This window comes from Mesitornis unicolor, unplaced genomic scaffold (genome assembly GCF_000695765.1).
Source record: "Mesitornis unicolor isolate BGI_N332 unplaced genomic scaffold, ASM69576v1 scaffold1753, whole genome shotgun sequence".
Taxonomy (NCBI): domain Eukaryota; kingdom Metazoa; phylum Chordata; class Aves; order Mesitornithiformes; family Mesitornithidae; genus Mesitornis; species Mesitornis unicolor.
The window spans coordinates 74,194-87,686 of NW_010175152.1; the positions used below are offsets into that span (position 1 = coordinate 74,194).

A 13,493-nucleotide genomic window follows, 5' to 3' on the forward strand; every position below is an offset into this window, starting at 1 on the left:
GCCCCAAATGCTTAGGTGAGTGGTTTGTTGTTTTGGTTTTTTTTTTAATGGGAATTTTGTAATTAATAAGATGTGTTTCTGTGTAGCATCTTTTCTACCAGCATTTCACAATACTCACAGATTCTGGGAGGTGGAAGAGACAGTATTGCTCAGCGGAGTTTATAATCTACAAGTTTAAACAGGTAGTCAGGGTCAGTGTGTAAGGTTGTGGTGGGTGGTACTAAGCAAGCAGCTGCAGAAGAGCATTTGAGTATTCATCAGTTGGCTTGCTTAGAGAGGCAAATACAGAGATATTTCCCACCTTCATTACACATGTTTTACAAAGAGGGTTGAGGAGGTAGGAAATGTTCCGTTGGGATTTGCCACAAGCAAAAAGGCCTCACCCTCTCATATTTTTATTAAAATGTGCATTTGCATTCTTGGTCTTGAGGAAATGCAGGTTGGAGGAAACTTCTGGACTGAAATTACATTCTTAAAGGCTGTTGTCAGAGAGGCCAGGGACCCAGGAGTCTGCCTTATGGTTGCCTTCTTAAGGTGGAATCACAGTTTCAGCCAGGAGTATGTTTAGTTACATTTTTCCAACACATTTTAAAGGGATAAGTCTGAGGCCTCTAAGAAGGGAAAGTTCTTCAAAGTCATGCTAAGGAAGGCAGTAACTTTTGAGAGTCCTTATTTTGCTCTCACTGTGTCCACAGATCCCACAAGTTAACATTCCTCAGCATGTGTCCCTCTGTTTCATAAACAAGGAACACTTACATCCTTCCAAGTAAATTAGCTTTAATTTGGTCTATAAGGTTCTAACTAGGTTTAGAAAATTTTCAGAGCTGATAATTCCCAGTTCTTCAACACAAACTTCTTGTTGTTTTGACCATATCTTTCATACTGTCCAAAGTCTGTTTCCAGGGCTAGGTTAGAGGTTCGTTCTGGCCTTGGAAGGAGCAAGCCATAGAGGGTTCCAACTTCTCATAATATTTATTGGTTTTGACTGCTTGAAACAAACCTGAATTTGTTTATTTGTTTGTTTGCTAATTGAGAAGCGCTACATGTAAAAATCTACCTGGAACCTTTAACTGCAGCACCAGAGTAATACAGTAGAGGAATAAAATGGAGAGGAGAACAGTCCAAACACTGAGCTTCTATTTTGGCTGAGGACATTTTTCCTTTCCTTCTGTAAAATCCCCTTCTCTCCAACCCATCCTTCTGTAAACTCCCCTTGTCCTCTCCTCCCCGTGCTTTTGCGAACTGAACCTTCCCCTCCTTGATCCAGGCATTCAAAACCTAGCTTTAACTTTTGCTTGCTTCATGGGAATTTTTCTATAGGTTCTTTTTTCCCTCTTAGAAGTGCCTGTAAATGAGTTCACTAATGATCATGATTTTCATTTTATGTGGTCTTCACTCTAAAGCATGTCACATGCCTATGAATAGATAATGTCTGTTCACGGGGAAGTGTTGAAAGTTTTGGAGTGGAGGCAGAGCCAAGGGTTGTGTAGCATACTGCATGGCAGTCGGGAAAGAGAAATGTTTTCAGGGATGCTGAGCCATGATTTTTAAAGTATCATGTGGAGGACCTCCCTGCAATTGATTTCCTGATACTCGGCGTATATAGCTTAGAAGAATGCAGCAGACTCTACTGGGACTTGAATTATTAGTTTAACTAGTGGTTATGAGCCAGCAAAGCCGACCATTAAGCCAATATCTTCACCACCACATCTTTTAAAGTGGTAGCTCTTTTGTCAGTGATTTTTTTACCAACTATTTGAACTGGGTTGGCCACCCGAAATTGTGCTGGGTGGTTTGCAAGGCATGGCAAGTGAGTGTGAGAGAGAACTGGACTTTTGTTCACTTGTTGACATAAATTATGTGATTGAAGTCCTGGCCTCACATAGAGCAGTAGAAGTGTTGTTACAGGCAGGACTATGGCTAGGCTTTGCCCATAAGTGGTGCAAGGATGTAGAGCAGTTCCTTTTAGGGCTAATCAGCGTCTTCAACTGATTTCATATGTCAGTCCTGCAAGAGAAATTAAGCCTTTTCAGAAAGACACACATTCAGTAAAAGGAAGGCTGGTTATGCAAGCACAGATTAGTCCAAGGTAGCTAATTTGCAAGAGAGAGATGTTCAAATTGTGTCCAACTGAACAATAGCAATTATTTCTTAACTTCTGTTTAATTGTTATGTTAACATTTGATTTATAAAAAAATCAAGGCTAATAAAGGATTTTTCTGTTTGCTAATCCTTTTGTTCTCTTATATCTTAGAGGGAAATGGAACGTTTTTCTTTTAAGCTGTTCTAGATTTATCAAGAATTATTGAAAAAGAAAGGAATTACAGTGTACCAAGACCTGGTGGTTTGAAAGCTAAAGTACTAATCTAGTACGTAGTGACTCGTTGTTTGTACTTATAGTGGCCATCCCCTACCTCAGGATTGATGCCTATTTAACATCAGATCTCAGAAGTGATAACCCAGGAGACTGGCAGCCACTTGTAAAGAACTTATGAGTTGGCTGCCACCAAAAGTAAAGAGGGAAAGGTATTCAAAACCAGAACGATAGGTACAGCGTTTTCATAAAGAGCTCATGTTTATGTATCATAACTGTCACTTGTTTAAAATAACATACTAGGAAAGAAGCTGAGGGATAAGGGAAGCTTGCAGAACTGCAGTGTGTTGCAACTTGGATTTGAAAGTGCTTGCAGGATTGCAGGACTTCAGAAAGTATTTGATATTAATGTTGCCTTCCCTGTATAGAGCTCTAATCCGTAGCTCACTCTCATGAAACCCAAATATTTCATGGATTATGAAAACTATTTTGTGTTGCCCTAATTCTGTTCACAAATAATGCAAATGCCTGTATTTCTTGCAATCTTGTGTGAACATGGAACACCAAGCTATTTTAATGAGACTGGACAACACCTATGGGTTTTTTGCATCATTGTCACTGCGTTGATTTATTTTGGCTGCTGTGAACCCCTGAGGTTGATATGCTAAAACCAGTTAAGGCTGCTTTATTTGATAAGTTATTGCACTAAGTTAAAGACTGTTTAAACTAGTTTAAGTGTACCTACCCTAAGATTTTGCAGTGCTTACTTTTTATTCCTTTAGCTGCAATGTGCTCTTTATGATGAGAAAGAGAAGAAAGATTTTTCCAATATAAACATGCCATAAATCATATTTATATTCCCTTCCATTGTAGAATTTGTATAGATGAATGTGTGCTAGAACACTGAACTGTTAAAAGTACGTATTTTTTCACACCAAAATGGAAACACATCGCAAATGACACATTGCACATGAATTTGGTCTGGTCACAATAAACCCTAATCTTTTCAATCACATTTTGTTTCTATTTCTGTTTGTTTATGTTCAGGACAGAGGAAAGTGTTTGACCTCCCATTTGGAAGCTGCCTTTTTCACAGCAACGTGTATGATAATGGGTCCTCATTTATTTATGACAACTGCACAATGTGTACATGCAAGGTAAGTCCACGGTGCTTTAGTACTGTGTGCCGCTGGTTGTCTGGCTTAGCAGTAATTTGTACGGTTGTGGAACTGTAAGCCCTGACGCTGTTGTTCTTTGGCATCTTGTGTGGTCCCTGAGAGTCTGATCTGAAGAGCACTTGCAGTCATACTAGGAAGGTTTAAAAAGTTACTGACTGCCTCAGCTGAGACATGATGTCTGATTCTGCATGATGCAAAATGAAGTTACTCAGATTATGTGACCCTATTTAAGTTTGCATTACAGTGGAAGAGGAGTTTCTAAATGGTGAATTCCCACTTCTCTGCTGAAGGGCAGTGACTTTTTTTAGTTCCTCTAACATGACTGTAACCACTTGCACTTTTTCACCTAGGCAAAAAAATAAAAGTGTCACCAAATCAGTAAGATTTTGTAGGCCAACAGAAGTACAACCTGTGCTTTAGTTTCACAGACCATGAAAGATTCCCTTTATCCAGTAGATAAGTTTTATTTTCTCTGAGCTGACCTATTTAAAGCAGTTGGGCTGTAGCTTGGGTGGATGCAATGACTGAGCAAGCAGAAATGCTATGGTAAGGACACACAGGAGCACAGACATCTTGGTGATGATTTCATGATTTCCTTTTGTCCTTTTACCTAGGATTCAACAGTGATATGTAAGAAGAGATGCTTATTTCCTGGTGAATGCAATAAAAACAAAGACCACTGCTGCAAGGACTGTCTCTCATATATCTCTTCTGAGGAAGTGAAAGTGTGCAAGTTTGGCAATAAGATCTTCCAGGTAAAGTTTCGGATGTGGCTCAAGAGTAGATGCCATTGTAACAGCTGAAATAGCGTGAGTTTACTGCAAATCAGTATTGTGACTTGTTTTTTAGCAGAATCCTCACCATCCTGGTGGATGATGGCACAACTCAAAGGCAAAGCTTTGCAAAATTTGCTATCTGCTATTTTTTTTCTTACTTTGTGTAGATTCTGCTGATACACACCAGTTAAAGATTCGTTCCTCCTTGATGTCACATATATTGTCTCCCTCTTCGTACACAGAGATTTTAGCTGCTATTTCATGACAAGTAATGCATTTTTAGTAAGCTAAAATAATTCTCTTCTTTCCCAGATAAACACTGGTATTCATGGAGAAGATATTTTGAGTGATATGTAGGCTTTATCTGCTTAGCCAAAGAGTCTCTACAATAGTTGAACCAAAAGTTGTTGCGCAAAGATCGTCTTGGCTGAAAGTTGCTCATCTTCATTTACTGCATTTCTCGTCTCTGCTAAGGGCAACACCCCTGACATCTTACCTTGGGATGGTCATGTAATAAATGTTACCTACTACACTCTCACCCAGTGTATTCAAATCACAAGGGATTTCCTGCAGAACACTTCTGCTATAGCTGAGACCCTGTTTGTTTTTCCGAATGGTGCCACTTTTTTCACACTGTGTCAGAAAAAGATTCTGTCACCTCATGGGCCATCTGTGAATTAAAAGACCCTTGAATCAGATCAAATGTTAAATCCTTTGTGAATACTTGGTTTGCTCCGCCAGAATTGCTTCTCATTTATTCCATCTTTTGTGTACATAGCTGAAGTGTTTATTCTGGAAATTACATGTGAACCTACTGTACGCTGAGACTATGCTCCATCTGATTGGCACTTTCACACTGGTGCTATTGTGTTTCAGGAACAAATGCTGGCTTCTTAGGCACCCAACTAAAATATTCTGCTTCTTGTGAAGATTTTATTATATTACTATGTATTATATGAAGTAAGAAAAACTAACGAGGCAGTACACCCATTTCTGGCCTCGTATGCAAAATGGTAAATCCAGTGTCCCTCTGTTGAAGTTAGTGGCCTAACACAGGTAGAATGGGCAAAGAGAATGTGAGACCAAAAAATCAGGGTAGCTTCATGCAGTCAGCTGTGATATATTCTGGTACCTTAGCAGATGCTTGGGGAGCATTCATTAGAGGCCCACAAGAACATGTGGTGCTGCACCAGGGAGACAAAAAACAGGGGAGAAACCGCCTTTGACCAAGTGTACTGTGCTGAGTAAGTTAAGCTCCTTGGCATTTCAGATTTAGTCCATTTTTCTTTCTGGTCAAAACATCATGTTGAGGTGGGCACGTAATTGTTCACAGCTGTCTGGTTGGACTGCCTGTTCCTGTCAGGTCTATCCTCACCCTTCCTTCACAGCAGCCCTGTAAACAGAAAACATGCACATATTGGCTTTAAGTGGGCTAGCACAAGACTGTAAGTGGGGGAGACAGAATGTTTTAGGAACGACACTTGGCAAATGCAACACTATGTAAAAAAGAGCCAGGGCAGTTCCACAAGCAATCCTTCCCAAGTAAGTGGGGACAAGACCTCAAGACATATTTTGCTCTGCACCTAATACTTTAAGAGCCATACAAAGACTGTCTTACCTGCTCTGCATTTGAAAGGTTCAGCACCGTATGTCTTCTAAGCATTTTCAGATGTTTAGCAGATCAAGTATCTGTGGAAGTGCTGTAAGTAATCTAAATTAGAATTCATTATTCGACCATTTCTGCCCTAAGTCAAAATGATGCTACATCTGGGAATAAATTCACTATATGCTGACATCTTAATCAAATACTTTCACATGCAACAACTTAAAGACATCACTCAACCCAATGAATCAGGTTTTTCTAATTACGTGAACTTAAATGAAAATTTGTGGTAGGTATGTTCACATCTTGGACACATACCGGAGAGAAAACAATGCAAATAATCAGCACGCTAATGAAAAATGCAAATGTGATTTGGTTAGCCTTGGAAAAATGAATTTCTGACCTAGAGGACCAAAGAGAAGAAAACTTTGATGAATTTTATCTTTGTCTTTAATCCGATTGACCATGAACAGATACCTCAAAATAATTTAGACTAAACAATGACACAATGCCAACAGGGAAAGTCATCCTTTCTTTTGCAATGATACATTGCTGAAATAGCTTCCTATTGCCACCCCAGCTGATACTATATCATGTTCCCTCTTGCAGGATGGAGAGATGTGGTCCTCTGTGAACTGCACCATCTGTGCTTGTGTGAAAGGCAAGACAGAGTGTCGCAAGAAACAGTGCATTCCAGTCAGCAGCTGTCCTCATGTGAGTTTTTTTAAAAAAACAGAGCTTTTTTCTGTTTTTTTTCTCTGCCATTATCTTTTTCAGTGCTTCCTGGAAGTGTGTGCATGGCAGTGGGGCAAGCATATTGGAAATAAGGAATCCTATGGCATATTAATTTAGGCTGGCATTCCCCACGTCTGCTACTGCTACCCTGAATATGGGCTTCCTGTCTCTGTCCTTGCTCTGAAGACTCTGCTCCTTTTCACCTCCTCCCTTTTTCTCTGTCTCAAGTGTCTGCACTGGAACATTTCCTTCACATATATTTAATACCTTTATAGAGTGGTGAGGTGACTATGTTAGTATTTCAAGAGCATACATGTTGTTAAGCCAAGCCACAGGAGGTTGTTGTACTTGCATTTCTCAGTGCATATGAGGCATAATACTTGCTTGAAAATGTAAATTAGATAAAGCAAAGCGAATTATTTCAATCAAGCTATGAAACTTTCTCTAAGGTTATAGCCTGAGTATTTTTTATTTGAAAGTCTGAAGTGAACCCAAAGAATGGTGTAATTGTAACTTTATTTAATTGCTTCAAAAATTAGCACTACTTGAAACCTCGAGCTAAATTCAGCCTTTGTTTCTTGGATTTCTTTCACTGACAAATTATTTTGTTTTAATGGCTCGAGCTTTCAGAAGAGGGAGCCCTAAATAGCACCTCATGTAGGGGCAGATCTTTGAACAGATCTGCAGAAGAGAGAGCCAAGTCGTTAGCATTACACCTTCTCAGTGTTTCCTTCTCCATCCTGGAAGCCAGTGGGGAAAATATGAGTCACAGACACCTAGGTATAAAATTTTAAATGACAAACTCTAGTTTGTAAAATTTTATACGTGTGAACTTTTGACAGCCAGAAATGGTGGCAGAATAGAGAGCCTGTACTGTGGTGCTCTCTGTTCTGCTATTGACAGTGAGCTGCAAGAGTGATGCTTGCATCCTCAGGAGAGGGGACATCCCTTTCCTATCAATCTGGCACTCACTGCAGAGGGCAGTTCCTCTGTTATTGGGCTTCACGTTACGTGCTGCATATATTTTAGGAAGTGTGAACTGCTCTTCTGGGAACCTGATATGGCTTATGACAATCAGGTATCCTCCCTTCAGGGCATTCACAGTATAAGCAGGAGGAGAGAGCTTGGACCCTTCAGGTCTCTTCAAATTCTTTGTGGGATGAGAATCTGGCATGCACTCCAACTCTTATATTTTCCCTGTGCTGATGCATTTCAAATGTTTAAGATGCTTTTGAGATCAAATAACTAATATGGCTTAAGATAGACCTTAAGTTAAATACACTACTTTGGCAGTACCCATATATAAATTTGAGCATTGAGATGGTCAGTTGAAGTGGCTTCTAAAATGAAACTAGTTGTGGGTAAAAATTTACCATCTACAGTCCTGAAGCAGTGTAACTGACTGACTGACTAATGAACTTGTTCAGCGCTGCTACAGGATATGCATCAAGGTTAACATGAAGTCCTAAACGGCTCTAGATCTCCAAGTTGTCCTCAAAGTCCAGTTCCCTAGGGCTGAAAAGACCAGCTTTGTTACCCTGCAACACCATTCCCTCCAGTATCTAACCAGTCAGTCTGCTCCCTGCCTTAAAATGGAGTCTGCAGCATGGTGCACACAAACCCACCCTCCTCCACAGGTACACATTTCTGTTCTTCAAAACTAAATTGGAAGGACAAGTAGGAGAAAGAACATAAACTATAGAGCGTGATTTATTTTCCCATTGAAAGTGGGTACCAAGTAATTTTAAAGCAAATAATATATGCTAATGGATTTAAATATTTTACTTTTCATGTGTGCCACACTCTCTTTGATGAGATATTCTCTTACAAATCTATAAACATTAATTAAACACGCCACATTATTCACGATGAAGATATATTAGTGATTCTGATACTGAAAGTCCAGATATCATGCATAGAGTTATACTGCTGACTCTGCAAACTGTAGAGGTGTGAACTCCATTTCTTTCATTTCTTCGTATTTCTGGTAGTAGGCAGTCTCTACTGACTGTTGAAGACTACTGTGGAATAAAATCCCTTAGGGTGTCAGCCACATAAAGTTATCTTATTAAAATTGTGTTATAATACACACAACTGAGTGTGAAAGGATTCACAAGGAATTATATTATTTCTTGACTTAAATGGTTTGCCATGTAGTCTTGATATTGTTTACATGACATTGTGTGGTTTTTTGGTGATGGAATATTACTTAATTCCTCAAGATAGATTTTGGCCAATTATTTCTTGAAAGGATGGGTTTCAAAGTGGTAATTCTGCAGAAATTTCCAGTACTGTGCAACCATTTGTATTATTAAACTCATTGGCAGCAGGCTGACATATTTTCGGAGGCTGTTTCTGCCATTTCTTTCGTTTTCTTCATAGGGCTAGGCACATTTTTCTGTTTCTTTTATTCTTTTGTTTTTGGAACATTTAATCGTGTATCAGTAATTACAGGAAGTGTCTTTCTTAGCTTCTTTTCATCTGCAGTGGAAGCAATACATCTTGCAAATTCAATCCCTCCTGTCATATTTATAGTAAAATCGGTCCTGCTTGGGTTTCTAGTGAGCCTTGTGGCTTGTGGTTTCTGTTTCTTGCTTTCTGACCACTGATTCCACATAGATATTCCCTCTCTCAGTTACCTGGATTGTCAGCCTGCGAGGTGCGGTACAGGCTGGCCCCCATCCAGCAAAGCTCTTAAGCATGTGTCCAGTCCTGCTGAAGTTAGTAGGCCCTCCATGTGTGCTTAAACTTAAACACATGCTTAAATACTTTATAGAAAGGGAGTAATCTCAACACTTGGCAAGACTGAGTTTCAGAGATCCTTTAGGCCTTTTCTTCCCTAATTTGCTATTAACTTGCCCTAGCCCTGCTCAGCCTCTTTCTTGTCTTGTGCTGTCTCCTTTTCAATTACCTATCCTTATCATTTTCTGCCTCACCTCCTCTCCTTATGCCTTTGCATTCCCCACTAACAGTGTAAGCCTGTGGTAATGGTGAGTGGCCACGGACATGTCTCTTTTTTGTACTGATAGAGGACAGCCTGGTGAATTTTACAGCATACAGCCTTTTCTGAGCTCTGAGGCTGTGCAAAAATTAATAGAATTAAATTCATGACATGTGAAGACATTTGCAGAGTTTGATTCTGTGGGTAAATTTTGAACTCGTGAACTTCAAGTGAGTTGAAAATTTATTCAGAACACGTTCTCCCATCTCTCGCACAGACTGCATTTAATGTTATACACATCTGTTATTATTACAAACAAAAAGTTGCTGTTTTTACTCTAGTGCCAAATGAGGCACAAAAAAACAACAGCTGTTGCTATTGCACAACCAAACAACCCCTTCCCCTCTGCAATTAGTCTTGCCTTAAAAAAGTAGAAAATAAAAACCTCAGACATAAAATTGAAAACCTCATAAAAAAGAAGAAAAATCCCAGAAAATTAATAGACTCAAATGTGGTCTACTTATAAATATTCATAGGGGAAAATGGGATCACATCACTTAGCCCACTCTTAAGGGAACCCTTAATGCTAACGAACTCCTGCAGCACATGTTAGCAATAATGGGTTTCCTTATTCTACAAGACAAAAACAGGATCTTGGGCCAACATGGTGGCTCAAGTAACCAGCCTCAGCAGGCTGCCTTGGAGATTCTAATTTCACTTGAATTCTTGCCACTTCCAGCTTGGCTGATGATTTCAACTCTTTTATTGAAACAGAGAGGTAAGGCTGTGCAGTGCAGTGTAGTGTGTGGCATTCAGCTGCACATCTTCCATTCATACAAATAAGTGTCACCCAGCTACCTGTTTCTGTGCAGTTTTAATGGTTTCTCCTTTAAGGGGTTTTTCTCCCAGCAGGTGCTTGGTAGGTCTCCCTGTTGCTGCCTGGTCCTCAAATATTCTCTTTGCTCTAGGGCCTGGTGGTCACACAAACATCTAAGCGTTTCCTGTACTGCGACTGAAACTCTTATCTGACCCTTTTCTTCCATTCAGATGTGCCTCAAGTCTGTTCACATGCAGTTGCACGTTCAAAGACAAGCTTATGCTGAACTTTTATGCTCTGTGGATGATGACCCCCAGCACACTCATAACCAAGGTCTCATCCATGCCATCTGGGTACATGAAGCACAAGCAGGATGGAGTGCTCTCCACTCCAGTCTGCTGGCAGTTACTTGGAGTTCATTTCTCCCCATGGGCACTGTCAAAGCTTAGCAGTGCTGTAGGCAGAAAGCAAGGCAGACAGCAGTAACGCTTGCTACCTGTGCCCACTTCTCTGCTTCCTGCATAGACCTGCCACCTATTTCCTGTCTGTTTTCATGACCTTTTCTTCCACTGTTGAGTATGTTGAGTGGGCAGAATAGCACAGCTCCATTTGTTTGCTCTTGCTGACTGCTCCTTGCTCACCTGTTTGGTGGGGAATAAGAGCAGTGGTCCCACAAAGGGGACTTGCTCTGTGTTCAACTACTGCTGGAGCAAAGGGTCAGTGCTGGGGAGCAGCATAGCTCTGTATGCCTCTTCCTTCCCTGTACGGGAATGTGGGTGAGCTCCAATATCACCACGCCAGCTTTTGCTTGGAAAAACACATCATTCAGTCTGAAATTGTCCAGGCTTACCCTCTAGCTTGACAGTTAGCTTTAGGGAATTTAAGTAAGATCACATAGAACATATTTTAATTCGATGAAGACTGAAATGGAGCATGAATGTATGTATACAGAGGTATGCCTCCTGCTTCTAGCCAGAGTTGTATAAGACACATAAATAAAGTTGACCTGGGCAGAGAAGTAAATAAAGACTCAAACCTTTTGTCCATATTGCTATGACTAGACCAAATTGTTTGCTTTTAGACATTGCACATCCTTGGATCCATGCCCATTTACTCCACTGGGGAGACTGGTCTGTGACTGGTAATATGATTTGGTGAGAGATACCAGAAGATTAAGCCATGAAAGAAATCTGGTGAAACCAGATTTCTTCCTCCTTCCTTCCTTTTTTGTAGGAAAAATGAGTGATTTGAAGAGTGTGGGGATGAGTGTGAAGATTGTGTGGTTACTAAAAGAGGTGTGCATAGGAAATGTATTATATATATTTTGGGAGGTGTGGGGAAAGGTAGCAATCTTGTTAACCCAATGACTAGTCTGTTTTAGATATCCACGAATACATGAGTCCAAAATTCTCTCACACTCTCTCTAAAGAGAAAAGTGGTAACAGAGAGCCCTTTTAGTATTTCATTTCTTATAAGACTGCCAGGAAGCTCTTTGAATAGTTCTGTCTGTTTTTAGCACCTGATATTTGAAGCTGTAACCAGGGCATTGAGTTTAAACACAACTTGAACTATTTTCAAAGGCCTATCCAGCCTTACAACATAACACAGTTATTGCTCCAAAAGCTCTTTCATTAAATCAGCTTGTCTTTCTCCCAATTAGGGTAAAATCCTGAACAGAAAAGGATGCTGTCCTGTTTGCACTGAAAGTAAGTTCTTTCTTCACATTCTTTAAATTCTTTTTTATTGTTTCAGAGAAGACAAATATAGCAGAAGTATGTTTGCTTTTCTGCCTTCTTTTTAGAAGTGACTAAAGGGCAGGTGATTATTGCTGGCCACAGTTTTTTCCTACTATAAATCTGCAAATTTAAAATAAAATGCCTGGGTATTTTAGTTTTATTTCATTTAACTTTTTCCAAATTACACTATACTTGTCAGATCTGAGGTTCTGCTTTTTGAAGCGTATAGTTGACCTGTGAAATTTGTAGGTAATAAAATAAGCAAATGAGTAGAGTTGTGACTTTTAGGACTGGGTACCTTTTGTATCTGTAAATAACAACCCGGCTATGTGTCTATATAATCCAACACCTTTGCAGATGATTTGTGAGAATTAAAAAAAGGTGTACAGAAATGTGAGACACAGTCTGGGACAACAGTGGAAAGTACAATAGAAAGCTATCCATCTGTCTGTATGATGTTTAGTTAAACCATCACCTTTTTATCCCTTTATCCCTCTTCACTTGAGCAATGACCATCTTATGATATTACTTGTGTTCTCTCCTAGTCAGCAAAGCACTTACGCAAATAGTTATCTTTAAGCTTGTCCTATTTAAGTCAACAGGGAGACCTGTCTTCATTGGAGTTAACAGGATACAATTACATATTTCCTTCAGGACATGTTTAAGTATTTTACCAAATAGGGACAGACTGCTGAAATGGGGTTTTATGATTTATGGGAAGGCTTCTGAAAGAAGGAACAGGTTTTTAAGGAGAGTGTTTCCTATTCTTTCGTCTAAAATCAAATTGATTTTGCCAATCAACTAAATTCTGAGTGTTCTTGGATTGGAGAAAATCCATAAGATAAATACCTCTTTTTCCACTCTGCAGCTTAGTTATTTTGGAACATGTAACTTGTGATAAAATAAATCTAGTTTGCAATTCATCAGTATCAAAATGAAATTAAATACAAGTGGCAACCTCAGAAACACTTGAAATAATACTGGACAGAAAAGAAAGAGGATTCAACTGACCAGCAGCTGATTTCATGTTAGCTCAGTTTTGAGGGAGAAGAAATTTTCACAGACCTCTGCTCAAACTTAATGTCATTAGCATAATGAATTTATCTATCTCTGTCTTGCCTCTGTTCTTATGTTTCAGTCTCATTTAACCTTGTGTTCTTTTGTAACATGAGAAGAAGAGGAAAATAATGGGGCCAGCCATTCCCTCAAAGCACTGGAGACCCTCTACTGTAAGAGGTTAAAAAGAAGACAGTACAGTGTCTCCTTTAGAAATGTTGCCAGAGAATGATGACTTGTGATAATTGTTTCATGGGAAAAGGAGGAAAAAATATATTTCTTCAAAGTAAAAATAACTTATCTAGGAAGCAAGTTACCTAAAAAGCCAGAAATTCTT

General features: G+C 39.5%; 1 protein-coding gene across 1 annotated transcript in view; it reads left to right on the forward strand.

The window, feature by feature from the left end:
- BMPER (BMP binding endothelial regulator) overlaps window positions 1-13,493 on the forward strand; it is a gene marked incomplete at its 5' end in the record, with an annotated part of 101,835 nt that overhangs the window by 73,456 nt on the left and 14,886 nt on the right. The window contains 5 exons of the mRNA XM_010181267.1: window positions 1-15; window positions 3,362-3,471; window positions 4,107-4,247; window positions 6,481-6,585; window positions 12,025-12,070. The exon at window positions 1-15 is cut by the window's left edge and continues 103 nt beyond it. Of these exons, the coding sequence (XP_010179569.1) occupies window positions 1-15; window positions 3,362-3,471; window positions 4,107-4,247; window positions 6,481-6,585; window positions 12,025-12,070 (417 nt within the window). The remainder of the gene's footprint in view (window positions 16-3,361; window positions 3,472-4,106; window positions 4,248-6,480; window positions 6,586-12,024; window positions 12,071-13,493) is intronic.